The following is a 24,811-nucleotide window of genomic DNA, read 5'->3' as shown; positions in this document are numbered from 1 at the left end:
CAGTGACCACCCTCCTCAGCTCCTCCCAAGGTGCGAAACCTCTGATGGAAGGAACACTCCGGATTGGAGCATCCACGCCCTGCAGCAGCGGCAGCTGAAGTCTTTGCCGGGCAATTCTGAGTGTCTTTGAGATCATCCGATAGTCGGGGCCTCTATCTCGGTATCCCAGGGGAAGAGCAGCAGACTCACCCCCTCCCAGGACCTGAAGAGCCCCCCGTGGACAGAGGAAGGCCGAGGCTGCCCGGTATCGGGCTCAGCAGCTCTCTGGCCCAGGCATTCCTGGGGTGGGGGGGCGTTCGATTGAGCAGTGAGGCTCTCACATCTCAGTTGGCTTCTCTCTGAGACTCCCAGGTCCTCTTCGGGGCCACGGACTCTCGAAGAGTGGAAGGGGCCCATGTAATGTCCGTGACTGGTGGGAAGTGACGGCCCCCGCGGGTAGGGTCAGGCCCTTCTTCCTGTGCACCCCCGTGCTGGCTCGGGGCCCAGCACAAGTAGGTCCCTGCAGAAGTCGGCCAAAGGAAGATGATTCTGTACGGGTCGCGGTGAGGCTGCGTCAGGCGGCCCAGAAGGCCTGTCTGTGCTGTGGAGGTGTCAGCGGTCGGTCTCAGCCTCCTCTGTGTCAGCCACCAGTCTGGTCATCTTGTCTCCTGGGTTTGCTTCTCCGGGGGGCGGGGGGGGGGGGCGGTCAGCATTTGTTCCCAAGGAGGTCATGAGAGGTTTCCCCAGATTCACCCCATCTGCTGTTGTCCATCAGAAAGAGACCAGCCAGCCAGCGGTGACCTGCTCACAGGGACCCCTCTGGCTCCCTCACTCACCTCTCTTTTCTGAGCACATGCAGGTCACAGATTGAGGCATGAGAAGCGGCAGCGGCCAGGGAAGTATGGTTTGGCTCCCTGTTCTGAGACCCATGGACATTGCCCTTCTCATCCGTGGAACCCTGGGGGGCATCTGTGGTGGATACCCTGTACCAGGGATGCTGGGAGAATCGAGAAGACTGATGGTTTTGGCGCAGACTCAGGTCTGGCAGTGCTCCAAGCGGGCAGGAGAGTTTGGTCCAGCCCGTGGCGGGCAGCGTGGGTGGGCGCTATCCCCAGAGTTTGGATGATGCTGCCCACACAGTGAGGGAAGGTGATATCCACATCTAGGGGTACACCGCAGGAGCCAGGCTGGGTTAAGGGGCTGAGGTGGCACAAGGAGGGGGGCACCCATCAGGCAAGCGGTGCAGGGCATGTTGGCCTCCTGCCCGGCCCCCACCAGTCAGCACTGGCACCAGGCCAGTAGGGCCAGCTCGATGAACCCAGAGCCCTGGAGCTCGGCAGGGCGGGTCCACAGAGGATGCAACAGAGGAGGCTGGGGGCGGGGACGCAGCAGCCCAGTCTTTGGAGGGGCTCCCTCCACAGGGTGCCCACCCCAGGCGGGCCAGGGGCAGCAGCCACTCCTGGACGTGATCCTTGGCTATCAGGAAATCTCCAAGAAGTGCCAGGCTCAGCACTTTATCCTTGGAACTGCATCACAACCACATAATTGAAGTTATCTGATTGGAGGGCAGCCAAGCAGATAGATTACAAGTGATTAGAAATGATAGGAGGGCCTGCAACCCGAGACAGCTCTGAGGGGCTCTGGGCCTCTGCTCACTGCTGCCAGCCAACCCCCCTCCCCTGTCCCCCGCCCCCCCCACCACTGCTGGGTCCCCCGGGACTCCGGGTGAGCCCAGGCCCCCGACCTGGCTGTTTCCCTCGTTTCTCATTAACAGGTCACTGATGGTTGAGGTCACGCTCCTTCTCCCAGATGAGGTGAGAGCTGGCCTGAAGTTATGGCTCGGGGAGGCAGAGGGGGGCCCCTGCGTGGCATCTGCCCACCGGAAAGATTCTTGGGTGTCAGATGGTGGAGAGCCGGAAGGCTGAGAGAGCCTTCCTGGGGGCAGAGACACCCCTGCTATGGGCTGCCTCTCCATACGCAGGCCCCGAGGCCCCTCCCCCTGGAGTTCCGAGGCTGGGGGGGCCCTTACCGGCACCGTCTGGGCCCCTGTGATGGGCTGTGTGCTGGTGTCACTGCTTGGCTGCTCCGGGTGGGTCTGTGCTGGTGTGTACAGGGTCATGCCATGCTCTGGGGGAACCGGGGTCTGGCCCGAGTAGTCCGGCGTGGGGTGCGGTGGGGGTGGGGCGTACTCGGCGGGGATGCCGTTCTGTGGCGGAGGGGGGTACTGGGCTGGGGGGTAGGGCTGGGCCATCGCTTCAGGCGGAGCCGTGGCGTCCTGATTGCCCTGCGGAGGAGAGAGCAAGGCTGGTTAGACTGCGGTCTGGCCGGGACTCTGCCTCCTTTCACCGGCCCCTCTCCAGGAGGCCCTGTGGTCCTGAACTAGACTTTGAGCAGCATTGTCCAGGCCGCATGGGATGGGGCGCTCCCCCAGCACGGGGCATCCAGCTCACAGCTGGGCTTCCAGGGGCATTCAGGGGAGCCCAGGTCTGCGGCGAGACACCCCTGAGTTTGAGGCCACTTGTGTGAATTTGTCAGGTCCGAGCACACTAAAGGTTTATTTTTAATCCACCAAATTTTAAAAATAATTAAACATTTCCAGATAACTGTAGACAGACACAGCTGTAAGAAATAGCTCAGGGTGGCCCCGTGTACCCTCTATGCAGGGCCCCCCAGCGGTGATGGCCTGTGAAACCTTCCTCACCAGGAGACTGACATGGGGCCAGTCAAGACGCAGAACCTTCCAGAAGCAGCAGGATCCTGCCTTTGGCCCTGGATGGCCACACCCCCACTCTCTGGCCTGAGAAAGGCTTTTAAGCCTCGGTTTTCTCACTAGTAAAGCAGGTGTGAGGACACGATTCACAGCCTGCAGAGGGGAGGACTGGAGTTGATCGTGAAGACATGGAGCCTCATACAACTCAGCTTCATGGTGGCCACAGGGTGAGGTGCTGTCCGTAGGGCACAGAGGGTTCTGGCCTCCGTCTCGAGGATCTCCAAGATGTCCCAGTGATCCTTCCCACCCTCAAAGGTCTGCTGCCCCAGGGGGAAATGTATTCCCTCGATGCTGGCCCCAGCCAACCTGGGGCTCTGAGAAGCCCTTGGCGAGGCCTGGAAGCGCCCCAGGACAGTGGTTCTCCAAATGGGGTGCTGGGATCTGCAGCATTGGCATCATCTGGGGTCTGGTCAGCAATGCAGATTCTCGGCTCACTCCAGACCTCCTCCCCAAATCTGGGGGCTGTGAGAACCACTGGTATTGGGTACAAAGAAAAGCCCTGGTAGAAAAATCTCTCAGCCTCAGAGAAGGGACTGGGGTCCCTTGTGGGTTCAGGGGAGGGGACTAGTGTTCTGGCCAACCCTCCCTGTGGACACACACTAGGGGGCAGGCTCTCAGCAGCCACTATGAGCAGGGGAGGCACCCCTGGCCTTCTGAGGGTGCCTCTGGGGGAGAAGGGGCCTCACCACCTGGAAGGACAGGGTCACCTCTCGCAGGAGGAGCCCCCACAATGTGGAAGGACCATTGCACACGCGGGGATGGTTGACTGCTTTCCCAGTGCCCTGCGGACAGGGGACCTTGTGTGCTCCCGTGCCCACCCCCATCAACCTCTGTGTGTCTGACCTCAGTTTTAGAGTCTCCCCACCCCGAGACAGGTGCTTCTTTTAGCAGGCACGCTGACTTGCTCACGCTGTTCCTTCAATTGGTGACTATTTATTCACCCCAAACTGTGTGTTGGGAAGCTGGGGTGCTGGGCTTGTGGTTCTGGTGGGGAGCAGGATGGGTAGTCCCTGCTCCGGTGGGGTCTGCCGTCCGGTGGGAGAGTTAGTCCAACTCCTCAGATGTTGAGTCGACCGTGAGTGGGGGAGGTGGCCCAAGGGGACTGGCCACACGAGGCCAACGGAGACTGGACGGAAGACGCGGTGTTCTGCCTTCAGGCCAGAGCCCTGCCCCACTGCCACAGTCTGCTTGGCTGGCCACCTCCCTTCTAGCCAGCGACCGCAGGCCCCCACATCAGCCCAGGGCCCAGCTCCACCGTGCAACCAACCGTCCCAGTGCCAGCCTCCGCCTCGGTGCTGATGGCCCTCACTTCTGGGCGACCCGACATGAAAAAAGAGGTCTCGTCCCGCTCCTCCTTGGGGAAGCCCCCAGATCCTTCCCCTCTCTCGCCAGGCCCCTGACAAGTGGACGGATACAGGCCTACGCACACACTCATGAGGGTCCTGCCTCACTGCTCCCAAGCGGCTGAGAAGCCCCGTCACCCAGTCGGCCAACACGCTGGTCGCGTCCTCTGGCTCCGGCCCAGCGGGACCCGGGGTGGGTTCACCAGGAGGGAGGAGGGGCCCGCGAGGCGGGAGGCTCCCAGGGGTGGAGGAGCACCCAGGCTCCAGGATGGCGGAGTAGAGGCAGGGAGGAGGCGGGGGCGAGGAGAGGAGGGAAGCCGAGAGCCAGGCAGGAGTGTGGAAAGGCCCGGGTGAGGGGGAAGGCGCTGTCCGCAGCCTCCGGAGATCAATTAACTGATAAATATTTGATTAGAACCTTCACTAACTTACATCTTGCCAGCGCCCCCTCTTCCCCACCTCCTCCGAGGCTCTAGGAAAGGGGGGCTGCTCTCCTGTCTGCTTCCTCCCCAGCCCCACCCCCGCTGCGACCCTCCCCAGTGCCCGAGGGACAGCTGCCAATCTCTCCCTCTGCAGGGCTCCCGCGCTGGGGCCTGGGGCCCAGACTGTCAGGGGAACCTGCGACACGGTGGGGGTGGCGGGAGGGGTGTTTGGGGTCCTGAGGGCCAGGGTCTGGAGGGGTCAGGGGTGGGCAGGAGGCAGCTGAGGGATGGGGACCTCGAGCGACATTGTGACATCATGAAGTCAGCGCATCTGAGCGCATGGTGCTGTCTGCTCTGCAGACGTAACCTCATCGAATCTCCAACCTACCAGGTGGACAATGTGCCCCCATTTCCCAGCCAATAAAGTTGAGGTACAGAGACCTGTATGGCATGGGCTGCCAGCTCCTAAACCTGGCTCCCTGCTCCTCGTCCAGAACTGTAGCCATTCCTGGGGGGTCTAGGCGGAGGTGAGGTTCCACAGCCCCGTGAGAGTCGAGACCCTGGAGAGCACATGGAGAGATCTGACCCCCCTCTTATCCACCCACTGGCCCCACGTCACTGCTCATCTGCTCTGAGTACATCTCCCATCTGCAGTGGTCACCCCCAGCGTGTCGGGGGGCCCTGGGCAATTCTCGACACCCCTGCCCTGCATCTCCTTCACGCCCACACATAGGGGCTACGGTTCCACGAGTGGCCTTTTCCTAGGCTGCACAGCCCGTACCTGGGACGCACACCGGGCAACGGAACTTCACAACCAAACTTTCCCACGAGACTCTGAAGTGCAGCCCACGCTGACAGCCCTAAGAGCAGACCTGGTGGAACAGCAGAGGGTCAGGTCTGCCCTAAGAGGGTGTCCGGGGGCCTGCACACAGAGGTTTGCACAGTGTGTGTCACTTTCGTTTTCTTCCTTCTTCTCGGGTCTGTTGGGGCCACAACGAAGGGCCTGGGGTTGGTGGCGTGAGCTGGGCAGAGTCCCCCTGCCAGGCCAGGTCTCATGGCTTCAGGTGATTTCAGAGCAGTTTGTGAACTAGTGTGGCTCCCCAGGGATCGTGAATTCCCTCACTTGCCCTCCATGCCCACATCCCTGCACTCAGCACAGCACTCTGCTGCACTTGGAAGTTTCAATGCACACTGGATGGATGAATGGAAGGATGGGTGGGTGGATGGATAAATGAAAAGACAGATGGAAAGATGGCTGGCTGGATAAAAAGATGGCTGGATGGTTGGATGGATGAAAGGATTGATGGGTGGATGGATGAATGGAAGAACTGACAGACAGAGGGGTGGATGGGTGGATAGATGGAGAGATAAAGAGACACTGATGTATAGAACAGTCTTAGGGACTCTGTGGGAGAGGGAGAGGGTGGGAAGATTTGGGAGAATGGCATTGAAACATGTATACTATCATGTATGAAACGAGTCGCCAGTCCAGGTTCGATGCATGATGCTGGATGCTTGGGGCTGGTGCACTGGGATGACCCAGAGGGATGGTATGGGGAGGGAGGAGGGAGAGGGGTTCAGGATGGGGAACACGTGTATACCTGTGGCGGATTCATTTCGATGTTTGGCAAAACCAATACAATACTGTAAAGTTTAAAAATAAAATAAAATTTAAAAAAATAAATAAAAAGATGGATGGAAAGATGGATATAAAGTGGAGAATGGATGGATGAAAGGGGAGTGGTTGAGTAGATGGACAGATGAGTTAAAAGCTTAAAGACCATGGTCAAGTCATTTATTCCCACCCCCTCTACAAACCTGTCTCTCTCTCTTGTCTTTACACTTGCCTGGAAAATTGCTAAGAGCAGCTGTGCCCATTCCACTCCGTGGCCCACACTCTGGGAAAACATACAAAATCAGCCCAATTTCCTTAGATCACTGTCCTCTGCCTGGATCTGCCATTCGCTCTCAATGACCATTTCCCTCTTCCTCCCCAACCCTCCCACCACGCTCCAATGTTCTCCTTCTTGGCGATGACTGTGCTTTTATTTCCTGTGGAAATGGAAGGCCATGTCCACGCTCACTTGTTCACCTTCCTGCCTCTTGTCCCACCCCTGGCCTTCCCTCCCATTTCTGCTCCCATCTCTAACTGGTCACTTCCAAGCACACAGGTGTCCAGTCCTTCTCACCAGCATATGCTCACAGCTCTGGCAATTTGCTGACTGGCTCCCATGATAGGGAAAGAAAACCCTCCTTGACCACTCAGCTTTGTCAGCTACAAACCCCACGCACTGCTTCCTTACAGAGCAAAGTCTCTTGAATGAGTCGCCTACACCTGCAGCCTAAACTCCTTTATTCCTGTTCCCTCGTCATCCCACCCCCGGCAGAGTCTCCAAGGCACCATTCCCTGAAACTACCCTGGGCAAGGTTCCCACCTCTGCCATGTGGACCATCTAAGGGTCAGCTCCCAGTCCTCATCTGACCTGACCCTCGACAGCACGCAATGTGCTGACCCCTCATCTCTTGCCAGACACACTCTCTTTTCTTGGTTCTGACTCACCACTCTCTTCATTGCCATGAGGGGTTTCTGGCCCAAGAGGAACTGACCATTCTAAGTCAACAGCAATGGTGGCTGGAAGGCAGTAAGTTCTAGAGAGCAAAGTTCACTCATCTGACAAAGGGGAACTGAGGGCCACGACATAAGAGAGTAGACCGATTCAAGGCGAGGGGTGATGTCAGGGGAGGGGGTGTGGTTGGCCATGAAGGCGGGGCGAGGGCTCAGTCCTCTGCTTTCCAGAGTCTGGGGGTGAGTCTGGGGTATTTATTCCCTTGCTCTCTCCCTGGGAGGCTGTCTCTCCCCAGACCAGAGGGGATCCAGACTCAAGTGAGTGCCCCTCCAGGACCCTGCAGTCTTCTTGGTTCTACTGCTGCTTCTTCCTTAGGCCTGAGGTGGTAACAGCGCCGTCACTGTCAGTCGGGGGTCCTACACTGTTCCTGGTGGTCCCTCCAGCCCATCCTCCAGTTCTTGCTGTTGTTGAGCTGCTCAGCTGTGTGCGACTCTTTGCGACCCCATGGACTGCAGCACACCAGGCCTCTCTGTCCATCACCAACTCCTGGAGTTTGCTCAAACTCATGTCCAGTGAATCGGTGATGCCATCCAACCATCTCATCCTCTGTCATCCCCTTCTCCTCCTGCCTTCAATCCTTCCCAGCATCATGGTCTTTTCTAATGAGTCGGCTCTTCGTATCAGGTGGCCAAAGTATTGGAGCTTCAGCTTCAGTCCTTCCAATGAATATTCAGGGTTGACTTCCTTTAGGATTGACTGGTTTGATCTCCTTGCAGTTCAAGGGACCCTCAAGAGTCCTCTCCAACACCACAGTTCAAAACCATCAGTTCTTCAGTGCTCAGCCTTCTTTATGGTCCAGCTCTCCTCCAGACACCTCTGGAAAGTCTCCTTGTAAATAAACTCACATTATCCTAGAGCCAGTGAGCCACCCGCTCCCTGCTGGGACCTGATGACACAGTGGTATGAGATGGAAGGGCTTGTCCAGCCCCAGGAACGGGCAGCGAGGGGCTTTGACCAGTGAGAGCCCAGCCAGCCTCTCGGGGAGGCCCTGCAGCTAATGGCCTTTTCTCTGCTCCTGTACCTTGGGTAGTCCAGCTTTTGGCACCAGACCCTGAGTGCAGACTCAATGCCTCCATTTCTAGGTGACCCTGGGCACAGCCTAACCTCTTAGTCTGTGGAAAGGGGACAGGGACTCATCTGCCTGGAGGCAGGGTCTGGGCAGGAGGGCCCTTCATCTTTAAGATCTAGAGCTAAGACTCCCCCAAGTGTCTCTGCCCACATCACCGGCCCAATGGAAATCCACGCACTCAGGCCTTGGCCAGTGAGCTCCTGTCATCTGTGGGGAGGGTCCCCTCTGTGTGGGATGCACTGGGCAGGATGTTCAGGGAGCAGGGTGCTGGGGGCAGGGAAGAGCTGAAGCAGCTGCAGACAGAGGCCCTCCGAGCTCCTCCCTGCACAGTCCCCTTGGGGATCTCTGCTCCCAGCCCCTCCTCGACAATTAGGCTAATTGCCTCCCAGACTCCTCACCCTGGGAGGGAGGGTGCGGTGGGCCTGGTCCGCAGGCCAGGCTGCAGAAAGAAGGCAGGCTGGCAGCAAAGGCTGGGCACCACGCCATCTTTCCACCACCTCTGGGCAAAGAGGCTTCCAGACAGGGCGGAGGAGGGGAGCGTGGCAGAACCACCAGCTTCAAGGACCAGACAGGTAGGTGTGTGATCTGCTTGTCCCACTCTGGACATGGCTCACCTGTCCTGAGAGGAGAGGGGACCCCCCCCCCCACCTTCACAGGCATGCCCCCCCAATACCAATCTTTACCCAGGTCACTGGCATCAGTTGAGCCTCTGCTGCCTGGCACCTGGGACACAGGAGGTGCACAGGCTGGACTGATGCTGTGCCTGTGTGCGCAGGGCACTGCCCATGTTCCCAGGACAGTGGGGACAGATGTTGCCTCCCTAAGCCAGGAACAGGGGCCAAGCCTGAGCCTTCATGCAGTGTTGGACAATTCACAGGACCAGGAAAACGGGACAGTCGGTTTCCAGAAGAGGCCCGTGCAGAGGACCCCCTGTGAGCATCACTGGGTCATTCTCGAGGCATCCACGGTGCCCATCAGTGTCAGAAGAGGAGGCAGCTGACTTAGGGACTGACTGCTGGCAGGCAGGACATGTGGGTTCACGTCCCCAGTGGTGGCTGAGCCAGGGCACCTCAGGGGTCTGACCTCCCAGTCTGGGAGCAGGATGGTCCTGCCCTCCCCATCCCAGGGCATGCACGTGTGAGGCCGTGCCCCAAACCGCTGAACGCTGAGGAGTCTGCACCCCGAGCAAACCCGAGACTCCTTCAATCCCTGAGCCTTAGATGGGAGATGACCACGTGTGACACCAGACAGTGCCCGCCAGACAGTGACTCTCATCTCTGTGCCCTTCCTGGTACCTGCCCGGCTCTGTCCAAACGAGCCCAGCAATGCATGTTCGCCAGCGTGGAGGCTCTTTCCCTCCCGGGGCAGCTCTGCTGGGATGCTCTTCCACGGGCAGAGCTGAAACCTGCCTTCTGGAAACTTCCACCCCGTGCCCGCACGACTGCAGTCCGGGGACTCGTCCGCCCCTTGCTGACCCTCTGAGAGTGTGAAGAATCCACAACACTGTGCCCACTTTGACTGTCCCTTGGCGCAGCTCCAGGAATATGTGGGATGGTTGTCCCCCTTTTACAGGTGAGGAAACGTCGGTCCGTGGTTCCATGCGAATCTGAATCCAGCCTGCGTTCTGCTTGCCTCCACGACCACTGCACCTTTCCCGATTGGGGAGGGGGTCTCGGTCGACACCCACCTGCTCAGAGGGAGGGTCCCTCTGTCCCTGGCTGCCCCGGGTAGGCTGGTTCGGGAGCAGAGAGATGGCGTTTCCTGGAGTCAGAGGACTGCCCGTGATCACATGATGGTAGCAGTGGGGAGGGTGGGGGCTCACGGAGGGGAAAGGGCTGGGGTGGGGGGGAACACGAGGAGCAGGAGAGAAAGGGGGTGTTACTAGACTAACACATTCGGTTGTCTTCTTGGAGGTGATGTCTCTATTCTGTTTTCTTAATGTGCTGGTCACAGGGAGGTGAGGTTTTGGGGAGAAAGAGAAGATGAGATTATTGAAGAGGAACGAAGATGAAGCTGGGACACGCGATGGTATCAAGGGAAGGGGCAAGAGACCCCCAGCCCTTGTGCGTGCTGGTCCACGCATCACGGCCTGCCATGTTCTTGCTGACAGGTATGGGTGAGTTTGGTTGATTCTGGCAAGTCGTCCTGCTGTGACTTAAGACACACCAGGCAGGGATAGCACGCGTCCTCTGATTTTCTCCAAGGAGAGTGGATCCTGGCCCTGCCCCCAGAGACCCAGGACCACTGCGATCTCGGAGAGGGGCCTCCGAGGTGGAGAATGTTCTGGCCACTCAGATGAGGAGGAATCGGCCCAGGGGAGGACCAGCTGGCGAGTGCAGGCAGGGTTGGTGTTCTCGAGTCTGCGCCAGCGGAGTGGGAGCGATGGTGTGTGTGAACCTGCTCGCTGAATAAGCACCCAGCATCCACTAGGTTGAAATTCTGGGTGCTGGGCCGCGCCAGCCAGCACAGGGCCCTGCCTCTGGGAGCGCGCACCCCGGGGGCCTGTGAGCATCAGCTAAGTCTGAAGCACGTGACATGACTTTTGGGGGACAAACAATTAACTCCGCCACGGTGTTTGGTTCAGGCTGATATTCCAATTTCCTAGGGGACCAACTGACAGCAGGGGCCGGGTGGAGGCGGGCGTGGGCTCGGCAAGTCTGTTGCCTCGGAGTGTCTCCTGCGTGACTCATGGAAGGGGCTCCCCACTCCTGGAGGGGAGGGGACTCGTTCCCCCAGGAGCATCAGTGTGAAAATAAATAGACACAGTCGAGGTTTCCAGGACCTGCCAAGACCCAGAGCAAAAGGAAGAGCGGGTCCAGGATTCAGCGGAGGCTGTCTGGGCTAGAGGTCACCCGCGGGAGGGTGGCCAGGGGTGGAGCGCCAGGACAGCACACGGTCTGGCCACACTCCCTCACTTTCCTCTTGCCTCAGACTCATTTGCTTTCTCAGTCCAGAAACAGGCCACCTCCACGGCTCACAGGCTCCTGCCCCCAAATTTCATGGGAGAGTGGCCCTGCCAGACGGAAACAGAGGCCCCTCCCAGCCCAGGCACCGGAGGAAAGTCCTGGCTCATGGAGGGGGAGTCCTGGAAACCCAGCCCCCACCTCCATGTGAGACCCCTCCTGTCCCCTTCCAGCCCACCACCCCAAAGGCACAGCAGGGATTTCTCCCTCTTGGAATCTCATGCCTCCTCCCTTCCAAGAGCTAAGATGTCATCCCAGCGGCGTGCAGGGTGGGCGGATCCCTGCAGGCCGGTATACGTCAAGCCAGAGACTTTGGGGCATGGTCTTGGCAAGCAAGGGTGCTGGTATAGATGCTTCAGGACAGAGCAGGGCTGCAGTCACGGTGCCAGGGAACTTGAGTGGGAACTCCCGAGGGCAAGAGCTCACCACTGAGTTCCCCAGCACCTGACACAGCACCGGCATACAGCAGATGCTCAGTACGTGTTGAGTAATACTGATGAATGCAGGAGTGACAGCCATGGGTCACTTAGAGAGCCCAACACTGCATAAAGCAATAAAAAGGCATTAGTTCATAGAATCGTTGAACAGCCTGTGAACTGACCTTCTCCACCGAGGAGAGAAATAGAGAAGGAAGTCACTTGCTAAAGAGTACACAGCGGCACGTGGCAGACCCAGACCCACCTGACTCTGGAGCCAGTGGACACAGCATGACAGCTATGGACTCTTGTAGCTGGACTCTTGTCCACAGCTGTGGACTCTTGTCCGTGGGAGCAGAAGACGGTGGTCCCTCCACCCACCGTCCCCAAGACCCCAGGGCTCCGTCGAGCAGGCTGACCCAGTCTCACGGAATTCCTTCTAACCCAGCAACCAACCAGGGTTTCTGAGCTTGCAGGTGCCCACCCCTGGCCTGACACCCTTCTCCAGCATTCAGAGGATGGGCTGACCTGGCGATCCACTACCCCCCACCAGAGCGGGATAGAGCGGTGTGCTGGTGAGTGTCACACAAGGGTTCTGTTGCGGGGAAAAAGTCCTGCGTTGTGGCGGCTGCATATTTCCATGGTGTAAATGCTACCCCCTCCACTGATTTCAAGCTGCCAGCTTGGAGTCCCTGAGCGAGGAGCCGGAAAGGGATGCACACAATTCAGGGCTCGGATGAAGGACTCGGCACGCCCCTGGGGAGAGGGGGGCACCAGCCCCAGCTGGGCTCCAGTTCACCTTTCCTCAGCTAGGCGACTGGAGGTCGGGTTAAGGGTGGTGATGCAGGCGGTAGGTGTGAAGGGGGCTCTGAAGGGGGCTGGGATGGGGCTGCCCTGGTGTGGAGGGGAGACCAGGGGCCCCCGGCAGACACCAGGGGGAGCTTGAGGGGAGGAGGAAGCGGCGGCTCCAAGGCCAGGGCTGAGAATCCGCCTGAGTGGTGGCCCTTCCTGCCTCATCCAGTACACTCTTCCCCGCAGCCAGTTCAGTATCTTCTGTTAAGTTAGGGCTGTTGGGAGGCCCGTCACACCCTGTACTGGTTCATTCAGGGCCCTCGGGGTGGTAGGCTCTCCAGCCTTCAGCTTTCTCCCCTTCCTCTCCCACCTTTTCCATGGGGCGTCTGGCTCAGTGGATACTCCAGGGACTACAGGGTGCACTGTGTGTCTGCCCCTACCCCTGAGACCTAGAGGGACTTCAGGGGAAATCCAGGCAGAGCCCCCAGACTCCAAGCCACTCGGCAAGTTTATAATCTGACGCTGAGGCCCGTGTTTGGCCATTCCTGGTGGCAATGAGGTGCAGGCCTGGCTGGATTCCCACCACCCCGACCCCTTCCCTCCAGCATCCCAGGTCTCCTCCACCTTATGTCTCCTTTTCCTCTGGTCCACAGACCCTCATTTTCCAGAAGGGTCTCAGGCCTCTCCTGCCTTGGCGGCGGCTGAGTGGTTGATGGGCCGGGTCACCCTGGCAAACAGTGTCCTGATTGCGGAGCCCTGCTCTCCATGTGGAGCACATGTGGGCCCGAGCCTGGGCTCCCACTCAGTCCGCAGCACTGGGGCCAGTCTCCTGACACGGCTCTCTGGGGCACCTTGGGCACCTTGCTTTCTGCCCAGGCTTTGCACAGGGGAAGCCCAGCTACACTCTTGCTCGAGTCTCCCTGCCGGCGGCCTGGTTTCCCATCTGCACCGTGAAGGCCGACAGAGCTGACCCAGAGCTGCCGCAGCGCGAGATCAACGCACACCGATTTGGCATTGTGCCCGGAAGCAGCTTGGTCGTGCTCCGCCTGCGCTCTCTGCCACTTTCTTCTATTGGAGGAAGAACTCCGGGCACCTGAGAGCCTGGACAGGAAAACACCCTACCTTTCCATCTTACTGTCCGCCAACTGGAATGTCAGCACCCACAAAAGTGGCTGCAAACCCAGGGCGTGAGCACTGCCCGAGACCCCGTCTCGAACAGAAGCCGTAGGTCCTTCGTACCGTGCTACGCTTGCACTCGCCCCAACTCCAAAACTAGGGTGTGAGCAGACCCCACCCCTAAATGTTTCTTTCACACATTTGTAAAAAAGCCACAGATTACGACTTCACCTGTCTTCTCTCTTTGGGTAAGTGTATTCCCATAAAATGGCTTTCATAATCCTAATGTATTTTATGCATTCAAGACCATTTTTTGAGAAGGGATCTGTGTGCCTCAACGGATGCTAAGAGGGTTCAAGGCACAAGAAAGAGTAAGAACCTCCACCCGAAGGACCCCAGGCGCTTTCCTGATCTACTGACTGAGCTGTCACCCCCACCCCCCAGAACGGAGCCCCGCCACCTGCCAGAGCCTACCGCTGTCTCTCAGCCCAGACTCAGCCCCTTCCTGCATTAAGCCGGGCCCAGATCTCAGCCGAGGAGCCCCAGGGGAGGGGACGGATTTTCGCACGATTAAGCCGTAATTCCCTCCAAGCTCACTGCATACAAATCGTAAATAACGTGGCCCCATAAATCCCCCTCTCCCATCAGCTTCACCTCCACCGCACTCTGTCCTGCCGGGGGAAATCAGTGAGGAGCCGGCTGCCGTTGTTTGGCTGAAGGGCCCAGGAAGGCAAGTGTGGGGTGGGGGCCCCTGCCAAGCATGAGGCTGCTAGGCCAAGCAAGGACCCCAGAGGCCGGGTCTCTGTAAAAGGGGGTGGGACCAGAACACAACCAGGGCTCAGCTGGGGAGTCCAGGGAGCTGCGGCCAGTCACTGCCCCTCATTGAGGAGGGGTCCTCGCCCCATTTCACAAATCCTCTAGGGTGCTGCCCGGCCCTGAATCTGTAACTCACTGTGTGTGTGTCCACACGTGTGTGTATCCAGCTTGTGTGTGCGTGTGTGTTCACACGTGTGTGTCCATGTGTGTATCCACGATTGTATGTGACTGTGTCCACACACGTGTGCATATCCACACGTGTGCACACGTGTGCACACACGATTGTGTGCTCGTGTCCACACACGTGTATATCCACACGTGTTCACACATGCGTGTCCACGTATCCATGATTGTGTTTGCCCGTGTGTCCACACACGTGTGTGTATATCCACACATGCGTGTCCACGTATATTCACGCTTGTGTGCCTGTGTCCACGTGTGTTCATGCGTGTGTCCACATGTGTACCAACCCTTGTGTGTGCACGTGCCTACACGTATGTATCCACACTTGTGTGTGCGCATATCCACACGTGTGTGTATCCACATTTGTGTGTGCGTGTCCACACGTGTGTGTAGCCACACTTGTGTGTGCGCGCATGTCCATACATGTGCGTGTGTATCCACACTTGTGTGTGTGCGTGTTCACACATGTGTGCAGGTGCCATGAAGAACCAGCAGCTCTGGGGACACATGGGGCTGTGGTTAACCGGAAACGGCGGCTGTCCAGGGACGTGGGAGCGGTGGGGGCGGGACTTCTCTGCCCAGGGGTGGGCCACCCGTCACCTGATGGGCTTGTCTGCCGAGCCTGGAGGCCCCTCCCCCAGGGGCACTGGGAGGGTGGCAGTGGCTGCCTTGCTGCCCCCAAGCAGTGGGAGAACCCCCAGCACCTTTCAACTGCTGCTCACAGGCTTCCTGACAAAAAAACATCAAGAGCATGGGGAAGACACTCTTAGCTCCTCAAGGTGAGGGAGGGGCTTGGGGAAAGCAACCCCCTGCTGGGCCAGGGACCCTCTTCAAACCAGGTGGGAAGAGAGAGCCAGGAGGGCCGGGAGGCTGTGTGCTGGCCCCAGGGGGTGCTGTGTCTGGGGACAAGCCCACCACCTGCCTCCCCTACCTCACAGAGGAGCGCAGTGAAGCTCCTCGGGGCTGGCTTGAGGCCACACAGGTAGGGCTCAGACCCCAGCATGGTCAATCCAAGGCTCTGCTCTCACCTTTGGAGCCCATCTGCCTCTGGGAGGAGGAGGAGCCCACCGTGGTCTCGTACTCCCGCCCACAGGAGCCCCGGGCTAGACCAGCGGGAAGCATGGGGCAGCTGAGCCCTGTGCCCGGGCCCTGGGTGCTGGGGGGCCAAGGCACTGAGACACCTGTAGGCTACCAAGGGCAAGGACGAAGGACACTGTCAGGGAAGCCTCATGAGGAGGGAGACGGCAAGAGGGGAGGGTCCCTAAGGAGGGCCCAGGCCCAGCCTGCCAACCACAGTTACTTGCCAACTCTTAGCAGCACCCACAGAGGTTCCCCCGCACAACTCCTTCTGTCCCCTACCTTCACTGCTCCATTCGCTCAGTAAATAACTGTTCGCTGAGCACTTCCTAAGTTTGCTGAGCATCTCCCATGTCTAGAGATATCAAAGTGAAAAACACCACCCCAGTGCTGTGCTCATGGACAGGCTTTGTGCAGTCTCTGCTGTGACCCAGGACTCTTCCCTCCTCCAACCCTCCCGCTGCCCTGTAAGTGTTCAGACACCACCTCTGGGAAGGCTTCCAGGTTATTCCCATCCCTTGTGATTTCCATTTTGCTCAGTCCCTCCCCTAGCCTTCTCTGGGGTGCTGAGATGCCACTGTGAACTTGTAAGTGGGAGAGCACATGTGGCATCTTTGTGTACATCCGAGAGAGGACCAGTGGACACCAGGCTGCTACTCAGTGGGATGGAGAGGAAGTTCCCTCTTGAGGACAAAGCTACCGGACAGTGTCAAAGTGACCCCACGAGGAGGGGTGCCACAGAGAACCACTCATTCCAACCACAAACAGACAGCAGCCTGCGGTCCACTCTCCCCCGAGGGTCCAGGGCATCAGCCTCTGCACTCCCAGGATGAGCCCCGCCCCCTCCATATGCAGCCACATCGTACATGTTTCCTGTGTATTCATTCATTAAAACATATTAGCATGATGAATGGCCCATGGTTTCTCATAGCAAATGGAATAGGATATTAAGCACAGTGCCCAGGACATGACATGGGCAGGCAGGGGTGGGAACGGTGGACGATGGGGGCGGCACCCACCCTTGGGTATAGCCCAGTGTCTGTGCCCTCCAGCCTCAGGTCCCCGATGTCTGCCCACCCCTCGCTGCCCCCTACCACACACATACCACGGTGTGCTTCTCCTAGTTACCGAGAGCCCTGGGAAGGCAGACTCAAATGAAGACTCGCAAAATGCCATTAGGAAGGTAAATTTCCTGGCAATGAAGATTACATAATGCGTCCCACAGTCAAACACCCCTCAAGGGATTCAGGTTGAGAAATGAATCTGTTTGTCGGTTGGGCACTCCTTCTTTCGTGGGGACGTTTGTGAGTTCAGGACAGTGTCTCCGGGACAGGGGATGTCATGGGGACAGAGTTCATGCCTGGTCACGTGTGGCCACACATGGTGGGTGTCCGCAGCCCTTCAGCCCCGAGTCTGTACACAGTAAGGTCCTCCAGCTGGGGTCTGGACAGCAGCACTGTGTGCCCCGGGCACTGTCAGCAATGCAGGTTCTTGGGCCTTCCTGACCTGCCGACTCAGAACGTGTGACTCAAGGCAACAGCTGCTCCTGATCACAAGCCACAACAGCCCTGGGAAGATGTCCTGAGTTTGAGCCCAACCTGGTGGGCTTGGGATCCGGGCTGGGGTCAGGGGCGTGAGCTGATGCTTATGGAGCCGAAAGTTCCCATCTGGGGGCCAAGTGGCAGCCTCAGCTGGTGCTCAGGTTCTGCTGGTGGGACTGTTCTTTCCAGGGACTGCAAGACCTTGGGGTCCTGGTAACCAGGACCTGGGGAGGGGCACTCCCACCCCCGGGCCTGGGCTGGGAGGACACCTGCTTAGGCTCATCATGGGGCAGTGGCCATGGGTGGATGCCCGTGGTGCCAGAACAGAGGGTGGGTCTGGAAGACAAGCCAGAGGACTATGCAGGATGGGGGCTCACTGCTGCGTCTGGGGGACGAGGGACTAGGACAGGGCTTGAAGGGGGGGCAGAGATTATCGCTGGTGCCTGGGCTCTGGAGGCCCTGCTGAGAATACATGTGTGTGGCTCTGTTTGAGCCTGCCAACACCAAGGTGGGAACACTCTAGCACATCCCAAGAGCACTGACTCCCCAAGGTCACGGGCATGTTAGTGGAGTCATGTGGTCTAGAATCCAGGCCCCTGGGGGGCGGCACGCTCCTTTGCCCGTGTGTACCTCTGAGCACCTGCTCTGCCCACAGCCCTGTGACAGGCTCCCCAGGCAGCCAGGGAGATGGAGGCAGCACACCAGGAGCTGGGCCAGTGAGGAGGGGCAGGCGCGGGGGCGGGGCGGCCCTGGGAGATGAGCTCCTGGGGAAGGAGCCGGGGCCACCCGAGGAGCTGCCCTTTGTCTATGCAGCCCTGGCCACCACCTCTCCTAAGAAACCTGCTCTGATCTGCCCCCACGTCCGTCCCAGGATCACCTTGGTGCTGGAAGTGGAGACTGTGCCCTGCTCACACAGGGACCTGGGCAGCCTGGACCCCCAGACTCACAGAAGGCCCCCTCGCACAGGAGTAGCGCTGCCTACAGGAGTGTCTAGGCAAAGGCCTGGGACCCTCCCTACTGGCCTCACCCAGGATGCTCCCCCGTACAACGGGGCCCTGGGGAAGGGATCCCGGCTGCTTTGTCCCCATCCATTTTTCCTTCCTCTCTTTTTAAACTTTCGCTGTGCAGGGTCTTTGTTATGGTGCAAGGGCTTCTCCAGTTGCAGCGCGTGGGCTTAGTTGCCCAACCAGGAATCGAACCCGTGTCCCCTGTATTGGAAGGTGGATTCTCAACCACTGCACCACCAGGGAAGTCCCGTCCCCATCCTTTCCTCACAGGGTCTCTATGGGGCCATCTGCTTGTCACTTCCCAGGATGGGGTGGGCCTGGCATCCAGGGCCCCCACCATCTCCCTATGACGGAGGCAGACACCCTGCCTCCAGACTGGACAGGGTGAAAACCTGCTGAGAGCTGTGGGCTCAAGGGTTCCATACTCTCTCAGCCTTCAAGCTGGTCGACGCGAATGTCTCCATGTCAAACCTGGGTCCCTCCTGCAGCACTGCCCAGCTCCTCTGCTTTGCTCCTTTCCAAGCAAGACATTTTCCTCCTGAAAATGTGAACATGTCCAGGGCCAGGAGCAGCCTGGTCCCCGCGACCTGCTGGCCCCTGCTCCTGCGTCCCTCTCCTGGCTCCTGCTGCCCCACGGATGCGATGCTGCCGTCACCCTGCCACATCTGCTCTGCCCAGAGCCCCGTCCTCAGCTCACACCTGACAGCCCCAGCCTTGCCCACCCACCCACGCCGTCCACACACCTGGGAAGGCCCTCCCCGACTCTCCCTGCCACCCACCCACGCCGTCCGCGCACCTGGGAAGGCCCTCCCCGACTCTCCCTGCCACCCACCCACGCCGTCCGCGCACCTGGGAAGGCCCTCCCCGACTCTCCCTGCCACCCACCCACGCCGTCCACGCACCTGGGAAGGCCCTCCCCGACTCTCCCTGCCACCCACCCACGCCGTCCACGCACCTGGGAAGGCCCTCCCCGACTCTCCCTGCCACCCACGCCGTCCACGCACCTGGGAAGGCCCTCCCCGACTCTCCCTGCCACCCACCCACGCCGTCCGCGCACCTGGGAAGGCCCTCCCCGACTCTCCCTGCCACCCACCCACGCCGTCCGCGCACCTGGGAAGGCCCTCCCCGACTCTCCCTGCCACCCACCCACGCCGTCCACACACCTGGGAAGGCCCTCCCCGACTCTCCCTGCCACCCACCCACGCCGTCCACGCACCTGGGAAGGCCCTCCCCGACTCTCCCTGCCACCCACCCACGCCGTCCACGCACCTGGGAAGGCCCTCCCCGACTCTCCCTGCCACCCACCCACGCCGTCCGCGCACCTGGGAAGGCCCTCCCCGACTCTCCCTGCCACCCACCCACGCCGTCCACACACCTGGGAAGGCCCTCCCCGACTCTCCCTGCTGGGGGCTGTTCTTGGCACAGTGGTGGCACCCGCTGCACCCCTGTACTGGGGGAGGGGCTGGGACTTGGGGAGGAAGGAGGACAGGGTGGGAAGTGAGCCCCCCGGCTGCCAGACCTCACTTGCACTGAGGAGATGGATCCAACCTGTGCCACCATGACCGAACCTAGGCCTCAGGCTCGGTCCACCAGGGCAGCCCGGCCCGGCACCCCTGGGCTGCGGGAGGTGGGAAAGGTGCCTGGGAGCCCAGTGGAACCCGCAGGGCCATGGTCTGAGGGTGGCACCCTCAGGTGGGTCCCCGAACATGCAGTCAAGATCACAGGTGTTGGGGTGATGGCCCACCAGATGGGCATGCCCTCAGACAGCCTGTCCTGGGCAGGGGCCATTCTCCCCACAGCCTTCAACAGCAAGTGGACAATTCTCTAAACACATCAGAAAGCAGGATCCTCCCAGGGGCCCAGAGATGTTGCTGGGAGGTCCCGGGTGAAGCACACCCAGCAACAGGTCTCAGCTCGCCTGTCAGGTCTCCTCCAGGTCTGCCGGGGCCCCAGCCTCCTCTCCCCCCTCGTCCATGGGAATGAATCCTGACACACATCCACACTCACATACACGTTCCCCGGGCACAGAAGCTCACATGCACACATTGCCTGTGCTCACACATGCTTGGTTCACATGCCACGCACTCACCCCATCCCCCAAGTGCATTCACACGCCCAGCCTGGAGCAGGTGTCTTATGGCCTTGGCACCACCGACGTGTGTGGCAGCAGGTTCTCCCGTGGTGCTGCCCTGGGCACCGTAGGGTGTCTGGCATCCCTGAGCTCTATGGGCGAGCGGCGGGCAGCACCACCCTCCCCAGGGTGACCACAAAACACGTCTCCCGATGCTGCCGCACGTCCCCCGGTGAGGCCAAAATCCAAGCACCTTTGATCCCGGCACCCTGATGCCGTCCGGGCACCCGAACTGGCCTCCACGTGGCCGCGCGCAGCTGGCCCGGGGGCATCGCATCTCCCTGCTGGGGCCCTGGCGCCAGGCCTGGCCGCACGGGCGGGCGGAGGAGGCAGGCCGGCTCCGGTCTCCGCTCGGCGCCCGGCTCCTGGAAGAGGCAAGCGTGGATCTAATCTTCAGCTGATTAAATGTCCCTCATTAATGAGTTTCTTTAATTAATGAAGTTTTTGGGTCTGCTCCACTTGCTTTATTCCAGTCACACTCTGCCTCCTCAGCACAAAGCGGGGCCATTTCCTCCCGGGTAATTGAGGGAGCCGCGGCCGTTCCTGCCGACGCTGCACTTTCCTGATTGCGCCTGTCAACTCGGGGCTGACAACTCCATTTTTAAACATTTCTTCTCCAGAAGCCATGTGCACATGTGTGCCTGCACAAGCACACGGGGGCCACGCCCCGGCACTCCCGTGGCCCCCGTCACAGCCAGGCACACAGGTGCTCTGCACACACCCGGGTCTCACCACCTGGGCACCCAGAGGTGCACAGGGCCGGGCGTGTGCCAAGGCTGAGTCCACATGCAGGCCTCTCTCGTGCACGCACACTGGGACCCTCGGAGCCTGACCAGGCCAGGAGAGCAGGGCAGTCAGGCAGACCCTGCCCGCCCGCCCCGCCATAGAAGAGCTTGTGTGTAACGGCTGCCAGGCCACAGCATGCCCAGGTCCTCCTGCTGCCTAGTGACCCAGCTTGGCGTCCGGCTGCCAGGCCACAGCATGCCCAGGTCCCCCTGACATCCAGTGACCCGGTGTGGCTGCCCCTCGGCCCACCCTGATGTGACCGGGCGCCAGCTCTGGGCTCCGGGGCCTGGAAGGGTGATTTACTCCCTTTCATTGGCTCATGAAAAGCTCCCTGAATTAAAAACATTTATCTTCTGCTGCTGACGAGGACACCAGACCCCGTACCCATGAGGCTGGGCAGTCAGGGGCCATGCTCTGCAGCCAGGGAGGGGGACGAGCGGCTGGCCTGATTTCCTTGTCGGGGGGCCAGGGTGGGACAATTCTTTAGGACCTGGGCTTGGCCCTGACACCCAGGGGAAAGAAGCAGAGCCTCCCTCAGGGCAGAAGCCGGGCCTTCTGTCACCAGGAGTCAGCGGGGAGAGATGGCCCGGGCACCACAGAGCGCTCTGCAGTGATGACACCAGACGGAGGGACAGCCACACTACCTGCGTCCCGCTGGGACGGCCCAGTAACTGTCACCCGAGTCGGATGAGGCGTGTCATTATCCCCAGAGTACTGATGGGGAGACAGGCCTAGAGAAGCAGGGGATGGGTCTCGTGGTCTTGCCACCAGCGAGTGATGGAGCCAGCTCTGAGCACAGCTCTGCCTGGCTCCTCTGCCCACCCTCCCCGAGTTCCACGCCGCTGCCAGACCGCTCCATCTGGGTTGTCCCCCGAGGGTGGCTCTGCTCACCCAGCTGGCCACACATCCATTCACCACAAGTGCGCATAGGCACCTCCCCACACCTGAGAGGCATGTGCCCTTGTCTCCATTTTACAGGTGAGGAAACTGAAGCTTGGAGAGCTGATGAGACTTGCCTGGAGTCATACAACTCGTCCACGACAAAGCACCCAAGAGCTGGCCCCAGAGGGTGAAGCCTCAGTAATGCCCAGCCCTGGCAGGGGCAGCTTCACGGAGTCCCTGGACATCCATGCGGAAAGAGACCTGATGTGTGCTGAGCACCGACCGCCCAGCCTGCCACTGTCCTGTAACTGGGTGCCAAGTGCACGGTGGCCCTGGCAGTGTTAGAGCCGTCACTTTGACAGATGGGGAAATGGAGGCTCAAAGAGATCAGGCTAAGGTCCCCTCGCTCAGAGAGGCACCTAGGGTGGGGGGTCAGATCCCAGCCCACCTGCAGCCAGGCTGTTTTCCCTGGAATAGCACTTCCCAAGGCCTGTGCTGTAGAACTCTTAGTCTTCTGGGACGTTCTAGAAAAGTCCCCATGAAGTTCTGCAGGAAAGCGATGTATATATAACGAAGTTTCCCAAGCCTAGACCTGGAATTCTTTTTTTTTGTCCAAGGTCTACCAGAAGTCAGGGTCTTTGGGAAACAGAGCCAGACACCATGCTGAGTGGGGGTGTGGGGGGCGACAGCTGGCTGCTGCTGGGACAAGCAGTGCTGAGTGCCCACATGAAGTGACCGGTTCCTGAGGACCCGCAGGGGATGACGCTCTGTACTGGGGGTGGGTGCAGGGGAAGGACCCCAGGGTCCAGCGGCGATGCTCAGAGCAGCTGTGAACACAAGTGAAAACAGGATGCCAGGCCAGAGAGGACGAGAGGGAGCCCCCAGAGTGCTGACCACTGCAGGCTGGGGGTGGGACAGAGAGGGGTCAGAAGGCACCCTGGCCTTTCTGTAATAAACAAGCGTGAATGGATGCCTTCCTAGTGTAACTGCAATCAGTGAAACCCCGCCCCCCCGCCAAACCAGGAAGTTGGAGTCAAGTCCAGGGAATGTTTAAAGCACAGGACACTGTGTTCATGGCCAGAGGAAGGTCCGTCTGTCCCTGGGAGTTATCTGGAGAGCAGAGGGGGCCACCAGAGAGCTGGGCCAAGGATCTGTCTGCAGGGTTGGAGTGTGTCTCCTTGCAGTACTATCACAAGCAGCTGGGGTGGGTCTTCCTTTTTACAGAGACTCAGAAAGGTGAGTATGGGACCTGAGGTTGCACAGCAAATCAGCAGGTGAGAGCCGGGAGGCAAGCAGGGTGGGGCTGGGCATTCTGAGGTCCAAACACACCAGAACCGCAGGCATGCGCTCAGATCAAGCAGGCCTGAGTTCCAGTCTTGCTGAGCAGAGGGTCCCTCGGCAAATCCCATGCTTCACTAAAGTTCTGTTTTCTCATTTGTAAGGCAGGTGTGAGGACAGAGACCACCTGGGCAGATGTATGAGATGGAGGTGTTCACAAAGGTAAGGGGATAACACAGAGCCACGCCTAGTTAAGGGCCTCGAACTGAACGATGCTGACAAAAATGAGCATATTTCTAATAGTTCCGCTGCCCACATAGCCCGGGAAGCTTTGGAGAACCTGCCTGGCCTCTCCTGCCTGATCTCAGAGGAAGAGTGAGTGAGAAAGGGAAGTCCTCCCAAGAAGCGAGTCGGCTCTGTGGGCCCAAGTGTGGGGTTCCTGCCTGGTATCTCTGAGTTTGTGGGAAGTGAGGGAGGGAAAAAGTTGGAGCTGTTTTCGTTTTATGATGCTTTTGAAATACTGTCTGGATCAAGGGAAATTAAATATTGCAGCTTTTAACTGGAGCCACGCTGAAAACACAACCTCGCAGTAAATAAAAATACGATTTACCACCGTGACACTTTCATTTAACAAAACCCCCTGTGCACCTCATTTGTAATTATTCCCAAACTCAGTGAAGGATGGCCCCCGCCCCTGGCCCCTGGCCCCTCACTATATCATCTCCGTCCAAAGGATGGGGAGGAGGCCAGGGAGCCTACAAGGCTGGGCCAGGAGGGTGAGAGCTTTGCTGTCCTGGGAGGTGGAAGGGGTCTGAATGTGGTTCATTATGATTGAGATTAAACTGAAAAATCAATTTTTAATTGAATGTATTCTTTGAACAGGCCCTGTTGCCCATGGCTGAGCACTAATGGAATTTCCATTCTGAGCTGTCCCTCCTCTGTGGACGCCCTGATGACCCCAGTAGGACTGACCAGACCAGCGGATTCGCCCCCTACTGGGCCAGCAACCTGACTCGGCCTGTGGGCTTCCGAGGGCAAGGCGGCCGAGACCACCCCTCTGAGGCTCGTGCGGGTGGGAAGGGGTGGGGGCTGGTGGAGAGCACGCCTTCCCTGTGCAGACTGGCCGGTGGTGTCAGGAGGGCGCCTGGGGTCTTCTGAACAGGCCAGGAGCTGCTACTTCTTGACCTAGCCTGGGGCTCTCACAAGGTTGGGGAAGGAGCAGGGTGTTCACAAAGTGGGGTTCTGTTCTGCCTCCGGGTTGTTACCAAGGGGCAAGTCCGAGGACAGGGGCCAAAAGGGTCCCAGGGAGTGTTGCCTCCTCCTCAACCCTGCACGCCCTCTCCCGTACACCCCAGTTCCTGGCCAAGAAGACAAGGTGAAGGGCTCCAGGCAGGGGAGACCCGGCAAGGCCTGTGCCTCTGCACCTCCACCTGCCACCTCCCGTGGGCCTCCGAGGACCGGCTGACATACAGGGGATGGGATCTTTTTATCCTTCTTTTGTTGGGGGAGCTAGCTGAGTCTGAGATGGACTTGACTCCCGGGGATGTGGGTCCCTGTGCCTAAGTCTTGGAGAGCCCCACACCCGGGGGAGGAGACCGATTCTGACCTTTGCGGGG

The 24,811-nt window shown here is 59.5% G+C and overlaps 1 protein-coding gene across 12 annotated transcripts in view; it reads right to left on the bottom strand.

The window, feature by feature from the left end:
- Positions 1 to 24,811, bottom strand: part of RBFOX3 (RNA binding fox-1 homolog 3) — a 441,600-nt gene that overhangs the window by 21,185 nt on the left and 395,604 nt on the right. For all 12 annotated transcript variants that reach the window (XM_027518175.1, XM_027518182.1, XM_027518177.1 and 9 more), the window contains one exon: positions 2,009 to 2,263. In XM_027518175.1, coding sequence (XP_027373976.1) covers positions 2,009 to 2,230 — 222 coding nt within the window. In that variant the 5' untranslated portion in view covers positions 2,231 to 2,263. The remainder of the gene's footprint in view (positions 1 to 2,008; positions 2,264 to 24,811) is intronic.

The sequence above is a fragment of the Bos indicus x Bos taurus genome, chromosome 19 (genome assembly GCF_003369695.1).
Source record: "Bos indicus x Bos taurus breed Angus x Brahman F1 hybrid chromosome 19, Bos_hybrid_MaternalHap_v2.0, whole genome shotgun sequence".
NCBI lineage: Eukaryota > Metazoa > Chordata > Mammalia > Artiodactyla > Bovidae > Bos > Bos indicus x Bos taurus.
The sequence above is the reverse complement of the archived record's forward strand: the minus strand, read 5'-3'. Positions and strand labels throughout refer to the sequence as shown.